Source organism: Eubalaena glacialis, chromosome 14 (genome assembly GCF_028564815.1).
Source record: "Eubalaena glacialis isolate mEubGla1 chromosome 14, mEubGla1.1.hap2.+ XY, whole genome shotgun sequence".
Classification (NCBI taxonomy): domain Eukaryota; kingdom Metazoa; phylum Chordata; class Mammalia; order Artiodactyla; family Balaenidae; genus Eubalaena; species Eubalaena glacialis.
In genome coordinates this window covers 35,286,613-35,312,468 of record NC_083729.1, presented here as the reverse complement: position 1 = coordinate 35,312,468, position 25,856 = coordinate 35,286,613, and the positions used below count along the sequence as shown (strand labels likewise).

At 37.8% G+C, this 25,856-nt stretch overlaps 1 protein-coding gene across 3 annotated transcripts in view; it reads right to left on the bottom strand.

Moving 5' to 3' along the window:
• Positions 1-264: 264 nt before the first annotated feature.
• EML4 (EMAP like 4) overlaps positions 265-25,856 on the bottom strand; it is a 157,632-nt gene continuing 132,040 nt past the window's right edge. For 2 of the 3 annotated variants that reach the window (XM_061168733.1, XM_061168734.1), the window contains 6 exons: positions 15,212-15,300; positions 13,726-13,823; positions 7,465-7,552; positions 6,879-6,977; positions 3,754-3,884; positions 1,216-3,073 (listed from right to left, as the gene is read on the bottom strand). In XM_061168733.1, the coding sequence (XP_061024716.1) occupies positions 2,600-3,073; positions 3,754-3,884; positions 6,879-6,977; positions 7,465-7,552; positions 13,726-13,823; positions 15,212-15,300 (979 nt within the window). In that variant the 3' untranslated portion in view covers positions 1,216-2,599. The other variant, XM_061168735.1, reaches the window with a different exon arrangement.

Genomic DNA, 25,856 nt, shown 5'->3' with positions numbered 1-25,856 from the left:
TAGACATGAAATAAATGAAAACAAAGCTGTTCTCTATTAAATGGAAGCATAAATCAGAAGTAATTTCCTCTAACTTCATGAGATGGCGTCTGTCACTCCAGAATAGCTGTATCCATAGCAGTGGCAGTGGTCAACTGATAAATGTGTCCTTCTGAACTGTCATGTCTTCTGATGATTGGACAGTCACGGACACTAGCAGCATAAATGAAAAAAGACTCAAGACACATTTAGAGAGACAAATGAAACATCTTATTTTATTTTTTAATCTTCAAAATTTTCTGCCATAAGACAGGAATGCATGATAGAAATGGCTCAACATCTTCACATGAAACACTTGGATTCATTTTCATTCACAAGTTTTTCTAAAAACATCTACAATTTCATAATCCCACCCACTTCCAACCATTATCACAGATTTAATTGACTGTTAAACAGTAGTTGCCAGCAATAGAGAGCTGGAACGCTTTCTGCGTATTAGTAGTGTCTTTTGAAACTACCACCCAAGATATCACGAATATAAATTTCATGGTACACAGCAACCCCAAAGGTGACTGACGTCCCCAAATAAACTCCCTGCTTATCATGGAGAGTGGTATCCCCCAGGTACTTAACGAAATGCTTTTTCTTCTCCTAGAATTACTTGTTCATCTCATAGTATTTTTCTTGCAGGGTATATAGCACATGCCGACCTGATGATTCGGTCACCACAGCTGATAGGCAAATATATATGCCTGATACTACTGCTGCTCTCTGATAATTATGTACAAACATACTGAAAAATGATGGGTTGCTTGGAGTCTACCTCCCTTCTTTTGAAGAGAACTACTTTGAGGTTTTTTTTTTTTTTTGAACAGTTGTAAACAAAAGGAAAGAGAAATACATGGACATATATCTATACACAGAGATAACACACTGAGTATTTTCAATGTGGCGCATATCTTCTTATATAGAGATACACAGAGTGTCTACACTCACCCCTTCACACATACCCACACCCTTACATACAGCATGTGAATACAAATGTTGTGAGTGTCCTTGGGAGTTCACTGAAGTTTGTGTATTACCAAATGATGATGAAATACCTGATTTGTATTACTCCTGAGAAGACAGAAGGGAATGACAGTTCTGATGCACTTTGGAATGGCACAGTCACGTAAACACTTGCATACTTAAGACTTTTGAACTCATCCAAAGTTTCTAAACATGATCTAACCAAAAAAAAAAAAAAAAAAAAAAGATATCAAAACATTGCAAGTTAAAAAATAAAAGTCTTTTTATAATCAAAGTATAAACAAATATATAGGAAATGCATATTTGTCAGTAATTATTTTGAAAATAGGAAACACATACTTAAGAAAAACATAATCATCTGACAAAACTTAAAAAAACAACTATCCAATGCATAATAACACATGCACTGCCCCCAAACAGCAGAGGATAGCCACATCAGAATTGCAAGGCTTAAAGCAACTCCACCAGAGAAAAATCACTGTGTGTAGCAGGTCTGTTAAGTATGCAATTTATAAAAAATGCCTGTGACTATTATTCACACTTATATAAAAAAGAATTTGCAATTTGTTGAGTATTTTATCCCTCAATAATCTGTATAAAAATTACAGCTAAACCAGTGAATTTCAAGCACCAATTCAATCATTTAAACTTTATTAATATTTCTGTTATTGAAGGAGCAAATTATGATGAAGGCTAAGCTAAGATTAGCCAAGTTTAATTTTATAGGCGTGCGGTTTCTTCTGTTCATTCACTTGAATGCCAAACATTTGAAAATGTTTAGGCCAGTAAAGGAATCCTTGGAGGAATCCATTATTTCGGAGTATCAATGGTTTAACATACATTAAAAGCTCGTTAACAAACCACTGCTTTCTTAGTTCTAAGATAAAATAGATACGCGCACAGGAAATTAAGGGACTGTTCCTCACTCTGACTTAGAAAAGGCAGCACCTACACGGTAGACTAACAAGCACATCTGGACATCTGCTGGCTACGTTAAGAAAAGGGTGTTATTATTTAAGAAGAAGGCAACACCACTGCTCATGGCACTAATGAAGTTTTTCTTGACTAAAAAATTTCCACTAGACATTTGGGGTGGGAGGGAATCTCAGTAAGAGAAGGTTTTTTTTGGTTTTTGTTTTGTTTTTCTGATTTTCAGCATCAGGAAAAAAAAAAAAAAGTAGCACAGTCTGAGCCAGCAGATGAGTAACAGTGTTTGTGATGCCTCTGGTTGTTCCTGAAGAAAACCTGCTCAGATAATGAGGGGTTTATTTAAAATCTATACAACCACTGTTTTTGTTTCCAGTATTAACATCATACCACTCACGTACACAGTAATTTCTGAGACACAATTAATGTTTCAGTCTTTTCCTACTATTATGTTTGGTTAATTTTCAGCACACATCAAACCGAACCTTTAGGTCGACTGCATTTAAGAGACGGAAGATAAGACTATTGAAAACAGATTACGTGGAAACCAAAATCTCCATCAATAGTGATTCTCCATCACTTCTGGCCTGTTATCTGAACTTTATCGCAAGAGCACATCATGCAGTTGAAGGAAAAAGCGAGCCGCGCTGAAGTCCTGGCGTTAGGGCAGGGGTGAAGGGTCTCGCTGGTCCCCGGGAAGAGCGCCTGCACTCCGCCCCTCACTCGTCTCGGGGGCCGGCTCTTCACAAGCAGGCTCACCGAGGTCTTCGCTGCCCCCCTCACTCTGCTCCTCACTGTGGTCTTCGCTGGGCCCCGCAGTCTGCTCCAGGCTGTTCTCCAGAAGCGTGGGAGAACTGCTTATCCTGCTCTCTTCTTCAGCTGTCTCGTTTACGGGCTGGGAAGGAGGTGGTGTGGGAGCATCTGACTGCATGACACTTTCAGTGGAAGAGATGGGGGCTTTGGTGAGCGCGGTATCTGCTACAATCTCATTTTGAGGCAAAGATAACTTTTCCACAAGTTTCCACTGAATGATGCTCATGTCTTTTCCACCAGTTGAAATCAGGTGACTGTCATTATGAGTAAAACTGACATTGGTGACATGGCTGCTGTGGGCACTGTACTTGTGACTGGGAGCCTACATGAAATAAATCAGATAGGAGAATTAAACTCATTCTTCACATGCCTACTTACAGCAATGGAGGTGACTAGGTTAGGGAGATCATTCAGTTTGTGAAACAGGTAATTCAGATCAAAACCACAAGTCATTGACTCTGAGGAATAAAGCTAGCAGTGATTTCCTTTTAATACCTATTTATATGGGAGAAACAAGTAATTGGACAGCTGTACTTTCAGACTGTAAAAAAAAATGTCTCTTCTGCATACTTGTTAGAGTTCAGTGACTATTCTACTGAGATGGCTAGGGGAGAATTTACTAGGTTGGAAAGATTATACATGATTTAGGAGTCATAATGTTGATCATGTACCAAAAATAAAATATTTTAATATGTTTAGAAGAAATTTAAAACTGCCAAGGTATCAAAATGAAAAAAAGAGACAATAAACAAAAATGAATAAAACACCATCAAGTGGCTTCTCTGTCTTCTCCTTTACCTTAATGAGGAAGGAAAAGACAAGCACTGCCTGCTTGGATGCTTACAGATGGCCCTATTCCCTCCCCCCATGCACTGTAGTATCACAGACAGTAATTAGTAACCCTATGAATATTTTCCCACCATTGACACAATATATCCCCAAACAAAAATTATCCCCAAACAAAAGGCCCTATAACACTAGTTTTTATTAAGTTGATTTTACCTTTGCTTTGGAGCAGGGATACTGAAACAGATGGACTTTGCAAAAGTCGTCAGCAACAGCTATCACCTTTCTATTGTGGGATCGCACCAGTGCATTGATATCTGTCCCATCAGATCCTTCTGGCCAGACACCTTTGATATGGAAACATGGGGGGGGGGTGTAGAAAAATTAGCCTGAAAAATACAACTGCCATGCTACGTGTGTTTATTTTAGAATCTTAATTTTCATCCGTGTTCAAACTCTTAGCTGCTAAATTTCCCTTAAAGATTTCTTAGTGTCTCAATACTTCATTCAAATGATGAAATTTTATCCAAAATCTAATAATAAAGAAACTGAAATAACCTCAAGATGGAAAATTTAAGACTTTAAACTTTAAGACTCAAAAATACTCACTAGTAACCAGCAGGTGGTGCTAATAAATAATTTTAGTTTTAGCTTGTCTCACCTTGACAATAAGCTCCTCCTGTTTAAAGTTTCCAGTTGGACAGGAAATTCTCAGTTATTTCTGTAGCAAAGTGCAGAAACAATGCCATAGCACTAATTCTTCAGAGTGGACTCTGTTCCCTTTCAGGCAGGCACTTAAAAAAAAACCTCATGGAGATTCTTTCTTAATGGAAATGTATAGGCCATCCACTAGTCTATCATGTTATCCATAGGAGTTTCCATAAACTATTACTTATGTCCAAAGGTCGACACAGCAAATTTAATTATTCTGAATCATTATGAGGCACTGGTGGTCATGTTCAACATAATTAGCACAAACCTCTACTAGACTAAAAATATACAATATATAACAGTTGAGATGCTGGCCTCCTGTAGTTCAGTACTGCTCTAGAGAACAATTTTTTTTTGGTAAATTCACTAAAGATGAAACACTTCTTGACTGACATCTCTTAATAAGTAAATTAAATATTGTTTGTTTCACTAAAATAACAAGGTAAGTTACTAGCTATTGGCCACTGCTTCAGCTTCACCCAGAATAATGAATTTGTTTATGGACTAGTCAGGGTTATTTTGTTTTAATTTCTTCCAAGCCTGGTAGGCTTCTTCATCTCAGCAGCAGCTGTATTTAGAAAAAGTACCCATAATGGATTATTTTTCTAATGCACACAGCATAAAGAAATGTTCAGATCTACCATGAGAGTGGAGGAGAGAGTCCAACTTTTCAGAAGGCAGAGATACACTGTTAAAGGAAAAATACCTAATATTTTGGGAATTGCTTTAGGTACTGGTGCCACATCCGTATCCAATATTCTAATTACTGAGTATAACATCTCTTTTTAATCCTAACTTTCTCAGAAGGATTCCCACAGATTGGCGAAGACTGAGAAAACTGTCAAAGGACAGATTTCTAGAAATGTCCAAAACATGAGATTAGGAATGATCTCCACATTTTATCTTTAAATAATGTCTACTAAAAATGCCTTTATATGTCAATAAATGGTACTGGGATAATTGGACACCCACATGCAAAAGAATAACAACTGTTGACAATGATGTGGAAAAACAGAACCCTCGTACACTGCTGGTGGCAATGTAAATGGTGCAGCCACTTAGGAAAACAGTCTGGCAGTTCCTCAAAAGGTTAAACACAGAGTTACCATTTGACCCTGCAATTCCACTCCTAGGTATAACCCAAGAGAATGAAAACATGTCTACACGAAAACTGTTCATAGCAGCATTATTTATAATAAAAAGTGGAAACAACCTAAGTGTCCATCAACTGATGATGAACAGAACGTGGTATTGCCATACAAAGGGATGTTATTCAGCCATAAAGTGAAGTACTGATACATGCTACAACGTGATGAACCTTGAACATTCTGTGCTGAAGGAAAGAAGTCAGTCTCGATGGATCACATAGTACATGATTCCATTTATATGAACTGTCCTGAATATGCAAATCGTTAGAAAAAGAAAGAAGATCAGTGGTTGCTGGGAGGTTGTGGAAGGGGGAGGGAGGGAGTGACTGCTAATGGGCAGAGTTTCTTTTTGGGGTAATGAAAATGTTCTAAAATTAGATAGTGATGACGGGTGCACAATCCTATGAATATGCTAAAACCACCAAATTGTGCACTTTAAATAGGTGAATTATATGGTATGTGAATGGTATCTCAATAAAGCTGTTATTTTGAAAATGCCTTTACAAATTTGAAAGCTTCAATTTTCACTTGGAGGAAAAAACTGTGAAAGGCAATCTATACTATTATGTAAATGCCTTTCCTTTTTAATTGTCTTTCATATTTATTGGGGACCAAAAGTCTGCTGAATTCTGCAGAGAATAAACCTCATATTGGCTCAATCCTAATACATTCAACTTCTCTGAACTGTGCATTAATAGTGATAACACTAAATAGTACTAAGTGAAGTGAGTCAGACATACTATATGATATCACTTATATGTGGAATCTAAAATATGAGACAAATGAACTTATCTATGAAACAGAAGTGAGAGAGTGGCATGGACATATATACACTACCAAATGTAAAATAGCTAGCTAGTGGGAAGCAGCCGCATAGCACAGGGAGATCAGCTCGGTACTTTGTGACCACCTAGAGGGGTGGGATAGGGAGGGTGGGAGGGAGTCGCAAGAGGGAGGAGATCCGGGGATATATGTATACGTATAGCTGATTCACTTTGTTATACAGCAGAAACTAACACAACATTGTAAAGCAATTATACTCCAAAAAAGATATTTAAAAAAAAATACACTCTGCATCTTTATTAAAAAAAAAAAAAAAACAGAATCAGGGACATAGAAAACAGACTGGTGGTTGCCAAGGGGGAGGAGGGTGGGGGAGGGTTGGATTGGGAGTTTGGGGTTAGCAGATGCAAACTGGTATATACAGAATGGATAAACTACAAGGTCCTATAGCACAGGGAACTACATTCAATGTCCTCTGATAAACCATTATGGAAAAGAATATGAAAAAGTATGTATATGTATGTATAACCGAATCACTTTGCGGTACAGCAGAAATTAACATAACATTGTAATTCAACTATACTTCAATAAAAAATAAATTGAAAAAAACACATGTAGACTATTTTTCATTTAGAAATTTAAGTATTATACATATAAACACCACAAATCGCCTTTTCCCATCAAGTGCAATGTCCTTACCAAAGACTTGAAAGCCTAGCACACAGGTGTATGTCGTCCAATCGATGTCCTTACAATCTGATCGATTCCTGATTAGTTTGCAGCCATTTGGAATGTCCCCTTTAAATTTAGAAACAGGAAGTATAATCATAGTGCTTGTGTACAAATGTATTTGAAAATGCACCTTGACTCAAACTAGCCACGTTTACTTGTATTTATAATCCATACACTGAAAATATTAAGACACACTTGAAAGGAAAAGAAAGTGTTTAACACGGTTTATAGAACTATAAACTGTTTCCCACTAAAGTTGTTTTTTCTTTAAAAAGCATAAATGCCCATGCATTGTACTCCTTCCTGCCTCCAGGAAAAGCTGTTAAATACAGAACCATTCAGAGCAGGATCAGTCCCCCTGAATAATTTCTCATGACATTTAAGTGAACTCATTACTGTGAGATTCTCATTCCTTAGCCAGCTCCGAGTGGCACGTGCTTCTTCAGGTCAGAGGGGCCAGCGTGCAGTAGCTGCGCAATTCAGATGCCAGGCAGCCTGCTCTTTACTGCCCCTGACAGGCACATCTCAGCCGTATGTGAGCATTCATACTTACAGTACAGGATCTCATAGTCTCCCGAGTTAGACATTATGTACTTGTTGTCTGGAGACCAGTCAAGGTGTGTGATATAGCTGGAATGTCCCTAGGAAGGAACACATCAACTATTAGAAAGCATTTAGAGTTCTGAATGATAAATAGTCTCATAGTAGCCAGTCCTGTCTTCTGAGTAGCCATTCACTGGGAATTCCTGAAGTAGAGAGAGCAGTACCACGGCCTCTGGAACTGAACAGGGCTCAGAACAGGTCTTTGGTTCTTTTTCACACTATCTTGTTGGGAGCTAGAACTGTGGAACTAAAGAGATCTGACCACAGTGGAAACGGTAAGCACTTGGAACGTGGGAGTATCCTGCTGGTCTCTCCATTTTGATACCAGCACCAAGTACTACCTGTGCTACACTTCCAAGAAAGACAGTCTCTTAAAAGACACTGAAACAGATACCACAACCTCGGGCCTTATTTCAAGTCACTAGTGTCCCTAATTAGAGTGACTTCCTTTTTGATAATGAAGTATTGGTTCCATGTTGTGTACAAAAAGAGTACAGTTTTCCTGGGCTGCTTCTTCAGTACCCATGGCACATGGAGGTCTCCTAAAAAAACTCCTATCTCCAAAGAATATTTTTGGGGAAAAGTTATCCAACATCACACTCCCTCCAAACAGCTGGATCCAATAATCATCTGACTCCTTAAACAAGAGGACAGTGATCTTTTTCTGCTTAGGTTTTACTAACACCGGGAATTCAAACAAAAAATTACCAAATGCCATATTTTGTTGGCTTCACATGTAAGCATTTGATTACTTCCAATAAACTACTGCAGATAAATCACACAGGTCTTACAGTTCACACCAAAGCTGACAGAGCCTCAAAAATCACTTTTATCTCCTACACTCTGTATTAAAACATTTAATTTCAATTGTACTTTTTGAATTACTAGCTTTCTGCTCACATGGTTTTTATTTTTAAAGTTAATAAATTCAGAATACCTTAGGTGTAGTTTTCAATGATTTTCACAAAGTATTTTAATTATTCCAGTAGCCTTCTGAAGTCAAATGACATATCCTAAAACCTCTCTGGAACTATATCTCCACCAAAGTGCTGCATGGCAAATACCCACATTTATACATTTAAATGAATTTAAATTATGTGAATTTGAGACCCTGTAAAACTTCCTGAAGTCACTGGAGATTAGCTGGTATGTCAGCAAACAGGTTGGGAGTCACTTGCTAGGCATGTGGGAGACCTCCCAACTTAACAAGAAATCAATTTCAATGCCAGAAAGACACATGTGGTTCTTGGGTATTTCCTGAATATGGCAGGAGGGTGGGGTTCACACAGATCTTTTTCATAGTGTTCATGGATCTGATGCCTGGCTCTGGAATCTAGAGAAGCCAGGCTTCTAAGATAAGAAAACTGGTGCTACATGAATGAAGGATTTAACCAGATTAATCATGGCAAAGTGTTTGAATCTTTGTGAAAAGACTTTAATAGCATTATTTAGAAAAGCATCAAAAGCAATGTATGGATACATAACATTGATGTAATTCATATCTGTGTCGGACACAACATATTTAGATGGTAAATCAATATAAAGTATTCTCAAAAAGAACTCGAGTAGGAAAAGCCCCCAAATTTAGCAAAGACCTTGGGGGAAGTTATCAATTTATATTGGAATACAAAGTGAGTGTTTCTTCGCTGATATGGAGTCCAATAAATAAGCAAAGAAAAGATTAGATGCAACTGTCTGTCGGGAGTCTATGGTGCTGCCTTCCCAGAACCACCTCAGAGTGTCCTTGTCTTACCCAACTCTTAGGCCACGAAAGGTACATACAAGACTTGGGGGAAAACACCCTCAAACGTCACCCCACAGGCACAGACACAGTTGGGAGCAAAAAGTACACCTCGCTGAACAGAAACAGGAGAGTACTCTTAAGCTGGTACTTTCATCACTGCCTTTAAGCAGCTGAATGGTGTAACCACAATAACAATCACAAGTGATGGTGCCTAAGAATAACTCTGGAAAAATAAGAAATATCTCAGCTGAATCTTTGTTAATCACATGGAAGGTCATCATCTGCATCAGTGGTTTGCAACCGTGGCTGTATATTAATATTACCTGAGGAGTTTTCAAACAAGTACCGAGGCCTTGAGTTAGGGCACTAACTTTTTTCCTAAGTAGGTGTCTGGGTGTCCCCTCACCCTCTAGGGCAGTGACATCCAATGGACCTTTCTGCAGTGATGAAAATGTGTATCTGCACAGTCCAATGCAGAAGTAATAACTAGCCACCTGCGGCTTCTGAGTACTCAAAATGTGGCCAGTGCTCCCAGGAAACTGAATTGTATTTAATTTTGTAAACAAAGTTGTGGTTAGTAGCTGTGATGCTGGACAATGCAGGCTGAGAAGAGTCCATTGTCTCTCTACTGATTTGAAATACCTTTTATTATCTAGTAAATTTCCATATAAACAGAGATTTGTTTTTGGACTCTCTTTTCTGTTCCATTAGTCTATCTGCCTATTCCCAGCTGTGATAGTTTCGTGGTATGAGGAAAATTTCAGATGAACTTTAGAACCATTTTATCAAGCTCATAAACATTGTGCTGAAAATTTAAGTAAGTGCATCAAATTTAGAGAATAGTTTGTAGAGAACAGACATGTTTATGAAGTCTTTTCTTCTAGAAATATGTTATGTCTATTTTTTCATTTCGTAGTTTGTGTTTCAGCCATGTTTCACATAGCTTCCTGTGCTTTTCTTGCTAGGTCTATTCTCAAAGCATCTACAGTTTTTGTTACTACTGCAATTAGGATTTTTTTCCCATCACATTTTTGACGTGCTTTGCTGGTGTGAGAGAAAGCTGACCTTTAGAGTGTAGACTGTAGAGTGTAGCCTACCCAATCCAATCTTTAGACTGTAGATCTGTAGAGCATAGTTTATCCATTCCACATTCTCTTAAGTGCCCAGCTAAAACACTGTTATTTCCTAATCTCTTTTGCAGCTATGGGTGGCAGAAGTCACTGAGTGGGGCTTCCAGGAAAACTTTAAAAATCGACTTAGGAGGAAGAGTGTCTTTTTCCCCCTTGCTCTGTCCCCCTAGAACTAGGACGGGATGACTGGAATTCCAGCAGCACCTTATTGAGGATGATGGAGTAGAAAGAAAGAAGGACCCGGAGTCCCTGATGACTTCTTTTAAATGGGAACACATCCCTCATTTGTTGAAGCCACCAAGTATTGCAATATAATTCCTAACTGTTATGGTAATATTGAAATACCTACTGCATTAGTTTTATGGGTAATTTTCTTGGAGATTTCTAGGTAGACAGTTTTAAAAGTCTTTTACTCTTCTCTTTTTTATATATATTTTCATTCACCAAAATCCTGACCAAAAAACCCTTATTTTACCAGCACTTCTTGCCTATTCTAACAGACTTTGTAATGCTTTTTAGTATATCACTGCAACTTCATTACACTCCATCTCCTGGGCTAAGATCTTTGAGTAGCAGTGTTAAAAGGTATACAGGAATTGGAGTCAAACACAAAGCTATTATGCTGGCACTCAGGGACAGTTTCAACTGCTTGGTTACAATTTATTAGACGGACACTTCCTAAAGTTCTAAGCCCAGTATGTTTCTGAAGCTATAGGGTCACTTAAATGTTAACTAGTAACAGGAAATATTGGAAACAAAATAGAAAACAGCATTTGTATCTGGAACTCTGAGAGTAGGTCCAGTTGCCACATTTTAATCGTTACAACAATCCTATAAAAGTAGGAACTATTATAATCTCCAGTTTTAAGATAATAAAATTAAGACTCAGAGAAGTTAACTTGCCTAAAGTTGCAAACTAGTAAGCAGCAGAGCCAGCATTAACCCAGTTTTGTCTGTCCTGTATCATAGCAGACAACAGATAAAAGGAGTTAATATGAGACTATAAGACCAGCTGGTGGAAGCAGACAGCAAGGAGAAGTGAGAGCTGGAAGCAAAGCACAGAACAGAAGATAATTAGAAAAGCAGAGTAGCTGAGCCTTTCATTACAGCCGCAAAGAGTACTATAAGCTTTAACAGTTCCTGAAGATATTTCATAATAATACTTCATATGCTCTAAAGATAAAAGCTGCCTAACTGGAGAAGGCAAAGTGTCATGCAATTGATAAACTTGGCAATTCTCAACACTTCCAAGGTCGTCTCATTATCCAGTGTCCAACACTGCTCTTTCCTTTCTGCATCAGTTGCTGTACTCTAAAAGCACAGTACACTGATATACACATTGAAAAATCTGAGGCCTTTTTGTACCTTGGGAAGTCTGCTCTACTAAGAGTGAGGAGAACAGGGTTCAGATCTGCCACTATGTCAAGATGTGACCAAGGACAAGCCATTTATCTTCTCTGAAACTCAGTCTCTTCATCCGTAAAATGAGAGCTGAGCTAAGTTAAGTGCTATAGTGCGACCTGTAAAATTTTATGATTCCACAAGATTAAATTATATTTGATAATACTCTGTTTATTAAGACATGGACTTTTTAAAAAGGTTGGGATAAAAAATAATTAAGAAAAATTTGGTGCCTGGTAGGGTAAACTTAAGTAATCTGAAAATTCCTTTCAGTGGAATATTTCATTTGATCATGCTGTACAACGAGGCACTATTATACTACTATTCCCAAATATTAAGATAATAAATCGATTAAAAGATGTATTTAAATAAATTAATGGATACTGATTCATAATTTTTGTCAAAGTAAATAAAAATATTTTGGATAAATTATAAAACTATAAGGTTGCTTGTAGATCAGTTTATAGACTGGTTTTAGCACATGGTACAAAATACGCCCCCCCCCCCAAAAAAGCAAAAAGCAAATAAACAAAAAAAAAGCAGTAAGTCTCTTCTCTGAATAGAAAATGGCCTGGGTTTTACTTATGTATATACTTTTAAAAATTCATTCTTGTAGTCATTCCCCTAAAACTCTTTTGTGATAAAGACTGTTAAAGGGGGATTTCCCTGGTGGTCCAGTGGTTAAGAATCCATCTTCCAATGCAGGGGATGCTGGTTCAATCCCTGGTAGGGGAACTAAGATCTCACATGCTGCAGGGCAACTGAGCCCACGTGCCACAACTACAGAGCCCACATGCCACAACTAGAGAGAAGCCTGCGCACCACAACTAGAGAGAAGCCTGCGTACCGCAGAGAGAAGCCTGCGCACTGCAACCAAGACCCGACGCAGCCAAAAAAAATAAAATAAATAAATAAATATTTTTAAAAAAAGGACTGTTAAAGGATCTGTGCCATTAATTCATCAAGTAATTTGCTAATCTTAAATTGACTGGTAACATAGATACCAAACTACCTCATTTTCTATAAATTCATAGTTAACATATACTGAGTACTTATTTGCCAAGCACTATTATAAGTATTTTATATTCCTTAACTTGTTTTAATCCAGTGAAGTAGAAAGTACTACTATCTTCACTTCACAGATGAGAAGACTGAAGTAGAAGGTTTAAATAACTTGCCCAAGGTCACATTTGTGGGTGGTGAAACAAGAGTTAAAATCCAGGTAGTCTGATCCCAAGTTTATGCCCTTAACCACTATGCTATACCTCCTGCCTTTCTCATCCTGTTATCAGCTTGAATGTGTACTTTTTGAGGACAATGAGCAAATCTTATGTATATCCCCAGTGCCTAGAACATTTCCCTAGTTAGCAGACTGCCTGCCATAAGATAAGTACTCACTATGTCTAGAATTGAATCTAATCTTCATCTTAAAATGATAAACTAATCAATCAGAAATGCAGTAAATTAAAGGAAATATGCTTCTATTAATTCTCTTAATACAGACAAATCTCCATATAAATTATGTTTAGTGCTAGAGAGGTCACCTAGGAAATTGCAGAGTGTCAAGGATGGGCAGGATCATGGGACACTGAGTTTAAAATGTTAGAGATACCCTTCCATTTCTGATTCACTCCATTTTAAAAAAGCGTTATTTTCTAAGGATTTCCTAAGGAAATAGCTTTGATTTAAGAAACTGCATTAAAGCTAGTAGTCAGAGAGAGAGAGGTAACAATATTAAACTCTCATCAAAGGAGAAACCTTTCTAGAGCATACAGGGAACTGCAAGATTCTACTGTCAGGTAATTTCAGTTTCAAAGATAGAGATTAAATTTTAAATCTGCTAAGTTTAAAGGTGATACATCAGTGTATATATTTAACTCTCTTTTTACAGAAGTAAAATTTTCCAACAATTTTACAGATTTACTTCACTACTTACAGTGCACTTTCCATGTCTGCTGTACTTTCTTCCATTTTCTGAGACTACATAGAGGTAAATAAAGTTGTCATGAGATCCCACAGCCAGGAAGGTGCCATCTGGAATGAAACAGGAAAAAATGTTGATTATAGAAATACATTGATAGGTTTATTTACTGTCACTTTACTGGACCTACACCAAATGATATTTTACAAATGTTGTTAAATCTCATCAACTTAACTATTCTTTGGTGTTTAATGAATGACTCCTTCCATCACTAAACATACTTGAAAACCAAATGGTCATCTGGTTGAGTACACAATCCCTTCTTGGAAATGCTCACGGGCCTTGGACTCTTCCCTTAGTCTCATCTCCTTCTAGTTAGCGACAGACTGGCCCTAGGGAGGTTAACCTACTTTTATGGGTCTAAGTATACAGTATTCATATGGCAAGCTGAGTGTACAATTTGCTCATTTCAGCTGAGGACATATGATCTCTCCAACTACAGGGTCCATTCTCTTGGGAAAGGACCATGTTCTCTCACAAAGGACCACTGTACTCACCACGTAACAGATGGTCAATAAAGTCCATTTGATCTTTGGGTTTTAAATGCTACATCTGCAGTAGTTATTTGCTATTACAGCATTGAAAAAAGCCAAACCAAGACAGAAAACCTTTTTTGCTTCAAGACAACTCTTGCCAAGCTTACAGCTTGAAGCATATACTTTTCCTTCCTTGTTCAACACAGAGAATAGCATTCTGAGCTTCCTCTGAAATGACTTAGAAGAAATCAAAAAGATCATTTGGACTCCACACTGATCCAACAACTACTGGAATATATTTTTGAATATAAGAAAATGTCACTCGAACTAACTCCAAGGAAGAATTATGTGGATCAAAACCATATTAATAGTGGGAAAAAGGAACCGACTATCATGGAAACTTAATTAACATTTTGAATAAAGTATGAAAAGTAGCTAAACGAATTGATCAAATTCATGAGTTGCTGAGTATTTTATCTAATTAACAGACCAATCATTACTATGTAACCAGTAAAAATCAAACTAGATTTTAAAGAACTTGAAGGGCCTATAAAATTTGTATATTTTGAATATTATTATAATTTATTTTCTATTATCTTATATACAAAGAAAAGGTTGCTAAATAGATTAACATTCAGCCTAATACAGTAACTATTCAAAATTCTAAGTATTTGTAGTTCCAAAAAAATGGGATTTGATTGCACTGTATTCTGTTTTCAATTGCAAATGCAGTTGTAACAGTTTGTTCTAAATTTATGTTTGCTTGATGATTTAGAATGTTGTTTAACTTTAGCAGATCTTTTGCTGTTTCCTGCAGCAGAATTTAATCTAATGTTGGGGGAAACATATTCAATACTTAACAACTCTAGAAAGTAGAGAAAAAAGTAGTCAGCTTTACTGGAAGTGAAAGTATGCAATTACAGAGAAATACTGTAAATGCCAGGAGTGGGAGTAAATCTGCCTACCTAATGAGTAGCGCATCACAGAGAGCTGTTCATTCCCGTCTGTGTGGATAGAAACTAGATCTCTGGTTTCTGCATCCAGAACAAACCACCTGTTAAGAAGTAAAAAATCAAAAATTTTCTCAGATATTAGCATTTATAGAAAAAAAAAAGGTTGCTGACTTTTTCTTCCTTTTAATAAAGAAATTCTAATAATGCCCTTAAGCTGCACATGTTTCCCTTTTCTAACGAAGGATGAGTGCAAAATGTTGCGAGATACAATATAAATATACTTATTCGGGCCTAGGCATGTTCTCATTTCTATTTAGGTATTCACTGAATGCCAATGGTGTCTCTTTGCGAGGCACTGTCCAAATAGAAAATGACAGGATTATCAGTGTTCTTGAAGATTACACTAGAGCCAGGAAAAAGGAAATGAGCCAATTAAAACAAAGAACGATTAAGTGCCAATCTCACCGATGGTGACTACATATAACAGAAGAACTCACAGAAGGGAAATTAATAGCAGACAGAGAAAAACCTTTAGGGAGGATGTAGAATATGAGTTGAGCTGAATGTTGAGGGAAAGAAGTAAAGGCAGTTGAGGCAGGAGGAGTGACAGCTGCACTGCCATGGAGGTGGGAAGGAGCATGGACAGTATGATGGTGGGAGGGAAAGGCAGAGGGCCATTCATTTGGTGAGAGTTCAAAGGGACCAGCAGGGGGCACTCCTCCTCTTCAGTACCCCCAACACCGGCACATGCAAGCTCTAAGTTCTTTGAAAAACAGAGATGGTGCTTCAGAAGAGCAGGGTGAGATACTGGGTACAAAGCAAAGACTGGATTAAGGAAGGACAACTAAAGGATAGATAAGGGAGAGGAGGGCAGGTTATGGACAGCACACGCAGTTAGTTGGAGGAGTCTGGAGGTGAGCACTGCCTGGCTCAGATCAGGCACTAAAATAAACATTTATAGAATGTACAAATGAACAAATAGAAGATAAGTCTCGAACCTGACAAATGCAAAGGTTTAGCAAGAATTACGTGGCAGCAGTGCAGTGTGTAGGAAGAAGTGGTTGGGGTGGCAAGAATGGAACAAGAGTAGAAAAATAAAATCCCTCTTAATCTCATGGAACTGGATGGGACAAAAAAGCAGCAAGTTGGGCTTCCCCGGTGGCGCAGTGGTTAAGAATCCGCCTGCCAATGCAGGGGACACGGGTTCGAGCCCTGGTCTGGGAAGATCCCACATGCCGCGGAGCAACTAAGCCCGTGTGCCACAACTACTGAGCCTGCGCTCTAGAGCCCGTGTGCTACAACTACTGAGCCCGTGCACCCAGAGCCCAGGCTCTGCAACAAGAGAAGCCACCAAAATGAGAAGCCCGCGCACCCCAACAAAGACAAGCCCCTGCTCACCGCAACTAGAGAAAGACCGCGCACAGCAACGAAGACCCAACGCAGCCAAAAATAAACAAATAAATAAAATAAATTAAAAAAAAAAAAAAAAAAAGCAGCAAGTTTTGTTTCTAATTATTCAGATGGGAAAAATTCCACCACTAAATTCAGTAACAGCAATCATAACGACAGTTCCTTTTAATTTTGAAGCTTTATAACTAATATCTGGACAGAGACCACTATCCCTTCAGATAAAAAGAAGTATCAGGGCTTCCCTGGTGGCGCAGTGGTTAAGAATCCGCCTGCCAATGCAGGGGACGTGGGTTCGAGCCCTGGTCCGGGAAGATCCCACATGCCGCAGAGCAACTAAGTCCACGAGCCACAACTACTGGCCTGTGCAATACAACTACTGAAGCCCGTGCACCTAGAGCCCGTGCTCTGCAACAAAAGAAGCCACTGCAATGAGAAGCCTGCGCACCACAATGAAGAGTAGCCCCCGCTTGCTGCAACGAAGACCCAACACAGCCAAAAATAAATAAATAAATTTAAAAAAAAAGAAATTTTAGGAGACAGTAAAGGGCTTAAAAGAATTTTTTAAAAAAAGAATATTTAGTGATGTTGCTTAACATGCCTTCGTATATTCAAGGCAGAAGATAAAAAACTAAAGGATCCCGACTCTTTACCTATCACTGAAATCTCTTTCTAATTAAACATGTTCATGAATGAATTAGTAATTTGTGAGTTATGGGTTGAAACTTCTACGTAGCTAACCTAATTCATAAATTCTGTCTTTTACTCGGGTAAGAGAAATAGCTTCTATCTGTGAATACCTAAGTTTATTAAAAGCCAATCAGGGCTTCCCTGGTGGCGCAGTGGTTGAGAATCTGCCTGCCAATGCAGGGGACACGGGTTCGAGCCCTGGTCTGGGAAGATCCCACATGCCGCGGAGCAACTGCGCCAGTGAGCCACAATTACTGAGCCTGCGCGTCTGGAGCCTGTGCTCCGCAGCAAGAGAGGCCGCGATGGTGAGAGGCCCGCGCACCGCGATGAAGAGTGGCCCCCACTTGCCACAACTAGAGGAAGCCCTCGCACAGAAACGAAGACCCAACACAGTCATAAATTAAAAAATAAATAAATAAATAAATAAATAATATCCAGGAGAAATATTTAAAAATAAAAAAGCCAATCAGCAGGTAACTGGCACTTTGAAGCCCTGTGCTGAATGTTTGATCATTTCCACTTCAAAAGGTGCATAAAGAACATATCTTATTGCAACTGGACAGCACCCACAGATCATAGGTTTCTTCTGAGAATGTAATTCATTAATCAATTTTTATGGCTGCCACCATGGAACTCCTAGAGCCAAGAAATGCCAAAGCTGATGCCAAGTGAACCACCTTTTCAGAGTAAGGGAACAAAATATTCCAACTTGGAGTGAAAAGACATACCTAAAGAACAATGAGACACAGCACCGCTCTGTAGGTATGAGGTTTCAAGTTTTTAATGAGTTTATAGAAACTTTACTATACTTTCTTAGGCATTTAAAATTACCAATTTTTATTTTGGAGAAGCCTCAACTGATACTGTCTATTTCCAGTTCAGTTTAATCTTCCTAGGGAAACTGCAAACAATTTTATCTCTTTGAAAACTCCCTTTAAAAGTAATAAAAAAGGGAATTCCCTGGAGGTCCAGTGGTTAGGACTCTGTGCTTCCACTGCAGGGGGCACGGGTTCAATCCCTGGTTGGGGAACTAAGATCCTGCACACCGCACAGCTGGCCAAAAAAAAAAAAGTAATGAAAAAACCCAGAATGTCTGTTGGTATAATATGTAGAAACCTAAAACTGAGTCATTTACTGGTTAGAGATGGCAGCTCTCAAAAAAGAAAAAAAAAAAACCAACAACAAAACCCTACCTACTTTTTCTATTTCTTTAATTACATATCAGAGATTAATTCTTCCACTTTTGGCAAGTAATTTTTAGTAATAACTAAATAACTTTGCTGTTAAAAGTATACAACTTCCATATGGATCCCCAGCAATAATTTTAAAGCTCCCACCCTTTTCATTGCATGAATTACGTTCTACCTTGAGAAAAGACTTTCTGGCTCAGGACCTCTATCCTTAACAGAAGTATGAAGAGGATAACAAATCCTTTAGCAAAGGGAACTTTCTAGAAATAAGTATTAAGTTTTCACTGTGCTCAACTGCATTCTCATTCTAGTCTAGAGTATATACATTGAAATCAAGCTTCTGCTTTAAGGTAATTTGGAATCATTATGGGGCTCTATAGGGCCTAAAGGACTTAAAGACTCTTTCTAAATGTAACTGCTCAGCATCAGAGATGGGAAATCTTCGGCCATATATGTAAACTAATCTGACTTGTGAGTCAAGTACCCACACACAGTACCACCATTAACTAGATGACTTTTTAAAAAAGACACTTACTGATTTCTTTAGTGGCAAAAAGAGAATCATAAGATTTCAGAGCTGGGAAGTATCATACTTTACAGTCCCTAAATGAATATATATGTGTTCATAATATGAGTTAAAAAATATTCATCATAATATAAAGTGTATCCTCTGGGTGGCAGGTTTGTAACTTTTTCCCAACTGCTTTTATGAAGCCTCTCCTTATAAGAATAGGAATGTGGCTTTTATAATTGGAAAAACATAAAGTCAAAATCAGGGGAAAGAAAAGCCCAATTCAACCCTCTTATTTTACAGATAAGAACACTGAAATCCCATGATGTCAAAACACTTGGCCAGTCATCAACCAACTAGTTAGTGGCAGAGCCGGGACAGAGCTTCTAGCCCTTGTGCTTTTCACTACATCACACCAGGGAAGGGTGTGATCCCATGGAAAGTGCTCTCTCTGCCTGAGATACACTAACATTCAGGATCTAGAGAAGAAAGAAGTCAGCACAGGAGGCAGAATTGGCGTTTATAACCCAACCGGGGAGACGGAGTGAGTTCATAAAGTGGTAAATAGTTTAAAGTAAAATGAATGACACAAGTTAAGGATTATGAGGTTTCAGAGCAGGGAGTAATCACTGAGGATGTGGGTGGTCTTGGATTTCATCACATCAAATGTGGCAAGGAGAGGTGGGACATAAACAGGTGGAGAGGGATAGGTAAGAAAGTACAAAAAGGGCTGAGGTGTATCTGAAGGACAACGACTTAACCATTCTCGCTGGAATGGTGAGGGGAAAGATTTTTAATGGGCTTTAAAGGCCAGGCTAAACAAGTTTGGATTCCACTGTTTAGCAATCAACAGGCCTTTAGGAACGTTCTAGTCCAGTTAGCTCATAGTTCCTTGTGTTTGCTCAATCCATTCCTCCTGCTTGATATAAGCTCCTAACTCTTCACTGCCTCTTCAAAATCTCAGAACTCCGTCAAGGCAGGACCAATCCCATCTCCTCTGTGACGTGTTCCCTGACCACTCAGGCTCACAGTAATTTCTCTGTTGATCTTCAAGCATTACTGCCTGTTTATGCAAATAATACTAAACTACTGATATGACATGCTCTGTATCTTTTTATGTAGTATCTAATTAGGTTATAAGCTACTTGGGGTAGGGACCATGTCTTATATAATATTTCTTTGTGCCACTCACTGCATCTAGTGCTTTACAACTTGTAGGAGCACAGAGTGACTCTGAACTGCAATTATAACAAGGCAGAACTCAGGGAGATTCATGCTGATAGCGTTCAAAGACACTGTACACCCTGGGAAATGAGCTCAGGAGTACCGATGGGCCAAGTTCAGCAACATCAAATTACAGAGGGAAACAAGCTATTCTTTTCTAATTAGAAGTTTTCTCTTTTAATTATGTCTAAGAATAAAGTCTCAGCTAGTGCTAATATGTCTTCGACATCTCCCTTTTGAGCTAAAGGAGCATTTCTTACACTCAGAACCTTTCTAGTCAACAGTAGAATTTGATAACAGTACTTCAGCTACATTGCTGGTTTGCCAAGGTTACAGTCATCATCAAAACTAACCTTTAAAAATTGTATAAAAAATTCAAAAAAAATGATGAGTGGAGCTGGATCACTTAAGTCTCTCCAGGTCTAACGTTCTGTGATTCCACATCGAAAACTAAATCAAATTTTTTACCTTCCTGCCCACCAGGTGCATTTTCCCAGCTTGCTCTTCCTTGTCAAAGCTGTCACTATAAATCAGAAACTTTGGGGGTCTCTTTTGAAGTCACCTCTCTCAGTCTGCCCTCTCCCCTTTCCATTCCAATATGGTTATATATAGTATGTTTTATATACTGACTCAAGTCCACGGATTTCTTTCTTTGAAACAATTTGAACTTTAATCTTTGCTTTTTATTCTCCCTACCATCATTTCAAGTCTATTGATTTCCCTAACTCTGGGTGTCTCACCTCCATTTACCAGCCTATAAAATGACTATGGCAAAAACTCCTTTCTTAAATAGTGTATGGTGGTTTAGAAATAGAAATGGGTCCAACCAGGAAAAGAGTAAAGTTCTGTGCAAACTGCTTGGGGAATTTTGTCTGAGCTGACACCTGACATCCTGATGGGATGGCAAATATATTTGTGGTTTCTCTAAGGCCTGCAAGTGGTATAAAGATTAAGTGCCTTTTGAGAAACTAGTTTCAAAAAAAAGGAAGGGAGGGACTTCCCTGGTGGCGCAGTGGTTGAGAATCTGCCTGCCAATGCAGGGGACACGGGTTCAATCCCTGGTCCGGGAAGATCCCACATGCCACGGGGCAACTAAGCCCGTGTGCCACAACTACTGAGCCTGCGCTCTAGAGTCCACATGCCACAGCTACTGAAGCCCGTGCTCCACAATAAGAGAAGCCAAAGCAATGAGAAGCCCACGTACCGCAACGAAGAGTAGCCCCCGCTCGCCTCAACTAGAGAAAGCCCGTGTGCAGCAACAAAGACCCAATGCAGCCAAAAAATAAATAAATTAATTAAAAAAATAAAAATAAATATTTATTAAAAAAAGGAAGAGAAAGGATGATTAATTGGGGTCTTGGAAAAATCAAGCAGAATGTATTTTACCAATAATTCAGAGATTATAAACTTTCAAATTCATAACGGTTCAGGTTCACATGTATTGTGAGCTTCACGAAGAACTTTAAATTCCATCAAGAAACACAAATTTAAAAAAATTGGAGAATGTTATATTTGAAAATGTGTGGTATGCCTAAGTGCAATTTATTAATTAAATGGCTTATATAGTCAGTGGTTCAACAAATCTAAAATTTTGATAACTAATGATTAACAATTACCAGTGTATACTAATTTTTATCCATTTGTATGCTTTAAGGCTTCATTTCGGTTTAGGAGGTATCAGGTCTTATTTAAAGCCTTATTGAAGTGCCAGTATTACCCTGGCAAAACCAAAGACATCACAAGAAAACTACAGACCAATGTACCTCAACAATATAGATGAAAAAAATCTTCAACAAAATACTAACACACTGAATCCAGTAATATATAAAAAGAATTATATGCCATGACCAAGTAGGATTTATGTCTGGAACACAAGGTTGATTAGACATTTGAAAATCAATTAATGTAATACTCCATATTAATAAAGGACAAAAACCATGTTATTTCAATAGACTGGAAAAGGCAGCTGAAAAACCCAACACTCTTTCATGACTAAAAATTCTCAACAACAGAAAGAAAATTCGTCAATAGGATAAAGGGCATCTATGAAAAACCCACAACTAACATTATACTTAATGGTGAAAGGCTGAATGCTTTCCCTCTAAAATAGAGAACAAGATCAGGATGACCACTCTTGCCATTTCTATTCAATATTATACTGGAGGGTCTAGTCAGGACAATTAGGCAAGAAAAAGAAAAAACAATTCAGACTGGAAAGGAAGAAAACTATATTTTCAGATTACATGATCTTGTATGCAGAAAATCCTGAGGAATCCACTAGAAAAACTATTACTAAGAAAATAGGTCAGCAAAGGTGCAAGATAAAAGATCAATATATAAAAGGTAGTTGTATTTACATATACCAGCAATGAATATTCTGAAAATGAAAATGAGAAAGCAATTTCATTTAAAATGGCACCAAAAAAATGAAATACTTAGGTGTAATTTAACAAATGTGCAAATTTGTACCCTAAAAACATCTTTGAAAAAAACTGAAGACCTAAATAAATGTAAAACATCTCCTGTTCATAAACTGGAAGGCTTAAACTGTTAAAATAGTGACATTCCCAAATTGATCTATAAAGAGAAAAAACAATCCTTATCAAAATGCCAGCTGGCTTCTTTGTAGAAATTGACACGTTGATCTTAAAATTCATGTAGAATTCAAGGGATCTTGAATAGCCAAAACCTCCTTGAAAAAGAACAAAGTTGGAGGACTCACATTTCCCGATTTCAAAACGTACTGCAAAGCTATAATAATCAAGACTGTGGTACTGGCATAGGATGGACAGAGAGATCAATGGAATATAACTGAGAGTCCAGATAGAAACCTGTATGTTTATGGTCAATTAATTTTTGACAAGGGTGTCAATACGATTCACTGCAGAAAGAAAAGTCTTTTCAACAAATAGTGTTATAACAACTGGATATCCACGTGCAAAAGAATGACGCTGGATATCTATACAAAGATTAGCTCACATCATATACAAAGATGAACTCAAAATGAATCACAGACTTAAAGGTAAGAGCTAAAACTATAAAATTCTTAGAAAAAACCATAGGAGTAAATCCTGAAGACCAAGAGACAGAGGAAGAATAGATAAATGGGACTATATTTTTATATAGTAAATTTATATAAATTATATAATTTTTATTTAAAACTTTAGTGCAACAAATGTTACCATCAAGAAAGTGAAAAGACAACCCTTGGAATGAGAGAAAATATTTGCAAATCATGTATCTGATGAGGTACTGTGTCCAGAATATATAAAGAGCTCTTACAACTCAACAATAAAAAGACAAATCAATTCAAACATGAGCACAGGATATGAATAGACATTTCTCTAAAGAGGCTACACAAGTGGCCAATAAACACATAAAAAAGATACTCAACATCATTAGCCATCAGAGAAATGCAAATCAAAACCACAATGAAAAAGTGCTTCACAGCCACTAGGATGGCTATAATCAAAACACAGGCAATAACAAGGGTTGGCGACGATGTGGAGAAATTGGAACCCTCATACTTTACTGGTAGAATTGTAAAATGGTGTAGCTGTTGTGGAAAACAATTTGGAAGCTCCTCAAATGTTAAACATAGTTAACTCTACTCCTTGGTATATACCCAAGAGAACTGAAGACATATGTCCATACAAAAACTTATGTATGACTATAACTCAAGTGGTTATTCGCGGTATATCCACACAATGGAATATTTGGTGACAAAGGGAATGAAATGCTGACACATGCTATACAACATGGATGAACCTTCAAAACATTATGTTAAGTGAAAGAAACTAGTCACAAATGACCACATATTATATAATTCTATTTATATGAAATGTCCAGAATAGGCAAACCTATAGAAACAGAAAGTAGATCAGTTATTCAGGGCTGGAAGTGGGTGGGAGCAATAAGGAGTGACTGCTAACGGGTACAGGAATTCTTTTTGGGTTAATGACAGTGTTCTGAAATTAGCTTGTGATGAAGGTTGCACAACTCTGTGAACGTCTTAAAAACTACTGAATTGTATACTGTAAATGGGTGAATTTTATGATATATGAATGATATCTCAATAAAGCTGTTAAAAAGACTCCTTACTATATGAGGATTAGCAATGTTAAGGAAGTACTATGTCCACTTAGGGGCCATGCATTGAATTTTCTCCCCTTAGAGATATTAGTAACATATTCTTTTAAAATGATAATTTTTTTAAATCACTGTGATAATTTATTCATACTTGTGCTTACTTCTTTTTTATTTTTTTAAATTAATTAATTTATTCATTTATTTTTGGCTGCATTGGGTCTTCGTTGCTGCACGCGGGCTTTCTCTAGTTGCAGCGAGCAGGGGCTACTCTTCGTTGCGGTGTGCGGGCTTCTCATTGTGGTGGCTTCTCTTGTTGCGGAACACGGGCTCTAGGCACACGGGCTTCAGTAGTTGTGGCACGTGGGCTCAGTAGTTGTGGCTCGTGGGCTCTAGAGCACAGGCTCAGTAGTTGTGACGCATGGGCTTAGCTGCTCCGTGGCATGTGGGATCTTCCTGGACCAGGGCTTGAACCCGTGTCCCGTGCATTGGCAGGAGGATTCTTAACCACTGTGCCACCGGGGAAGCCCTTACTTCTTGACTACAAGAAGTAGAAGATTTCTACATATGGACATGAAGACATCTTTAAACATTTTGCTAGTCACCTTTTCTGGATCATGAACAATTTGGACACGTGTTGTATTAAACTAACAACAACAACAACAACAAAAATCCTTGCCCTAAGTGTGACTTTTTTCAGGCTTAGGGTCAGTGATAATAATCTGAATGGCTACATTGAGGAATTTTCTGTTTTAGACAGTACAGCCACATATTCACAGATCCATGTAAAAATAATAAAGGAGAAACTTCTCTAAGTAACAACAGACTAACCAGATGTGAAACCAAAGACAGGAATTAAGTATAAAATGAACACTGATAACTACATCTCCCCTAGATTTTAAATAATCCCCAACTCCACACCAGAAAGGATTTTTTTCCACTTTTTATTTAGTTATCATATCACTCTCATTCATAAGGTGTTTTCTACTCACAACTCCAAGAGGAAACAATTGGCTTAGCTTTAGCTTAAGTCACTTAAATTAAGTGACTTTTCCTGTTAAGCTTGTTAATGATGACTTCACAGTAACACTAAATGTTAGAAAGTAACTTCAGTGCGTTTAATCAGATCAGTTTTTTCCTTACAAATTGGGGCAAACTGTATTTATGTGTATGTATATATTGTACATTCATCCAATGAAGTGGTGAGTCTTAATGATTCAAGTCCTTCTAGCCCTTACTACTCCACTTGGTGTTTAACTCCTTCTTATACACAGTAAATGCTTTTAAAATACTATGTCAGCCAGTGATTTAACCTTCAAAGATAAACTTTCCTTATAATATTTCTAAGTAATGCTACAAACACGATAAGCACATCTCAAAGAGTACTGGTGGAGTAGTGGAAAGAGACAAGCTTTGGAACTATATAGAACCTGAGTTAAATCCCAGCTCAATCACAAGTGATTGAACCTCTATGGATCTTGGTTTCCTGTTTGTGCAAAGGAGATAGTAATGAACATTTTGTTGCATTCTTGTGAAGACTTAAAGTACT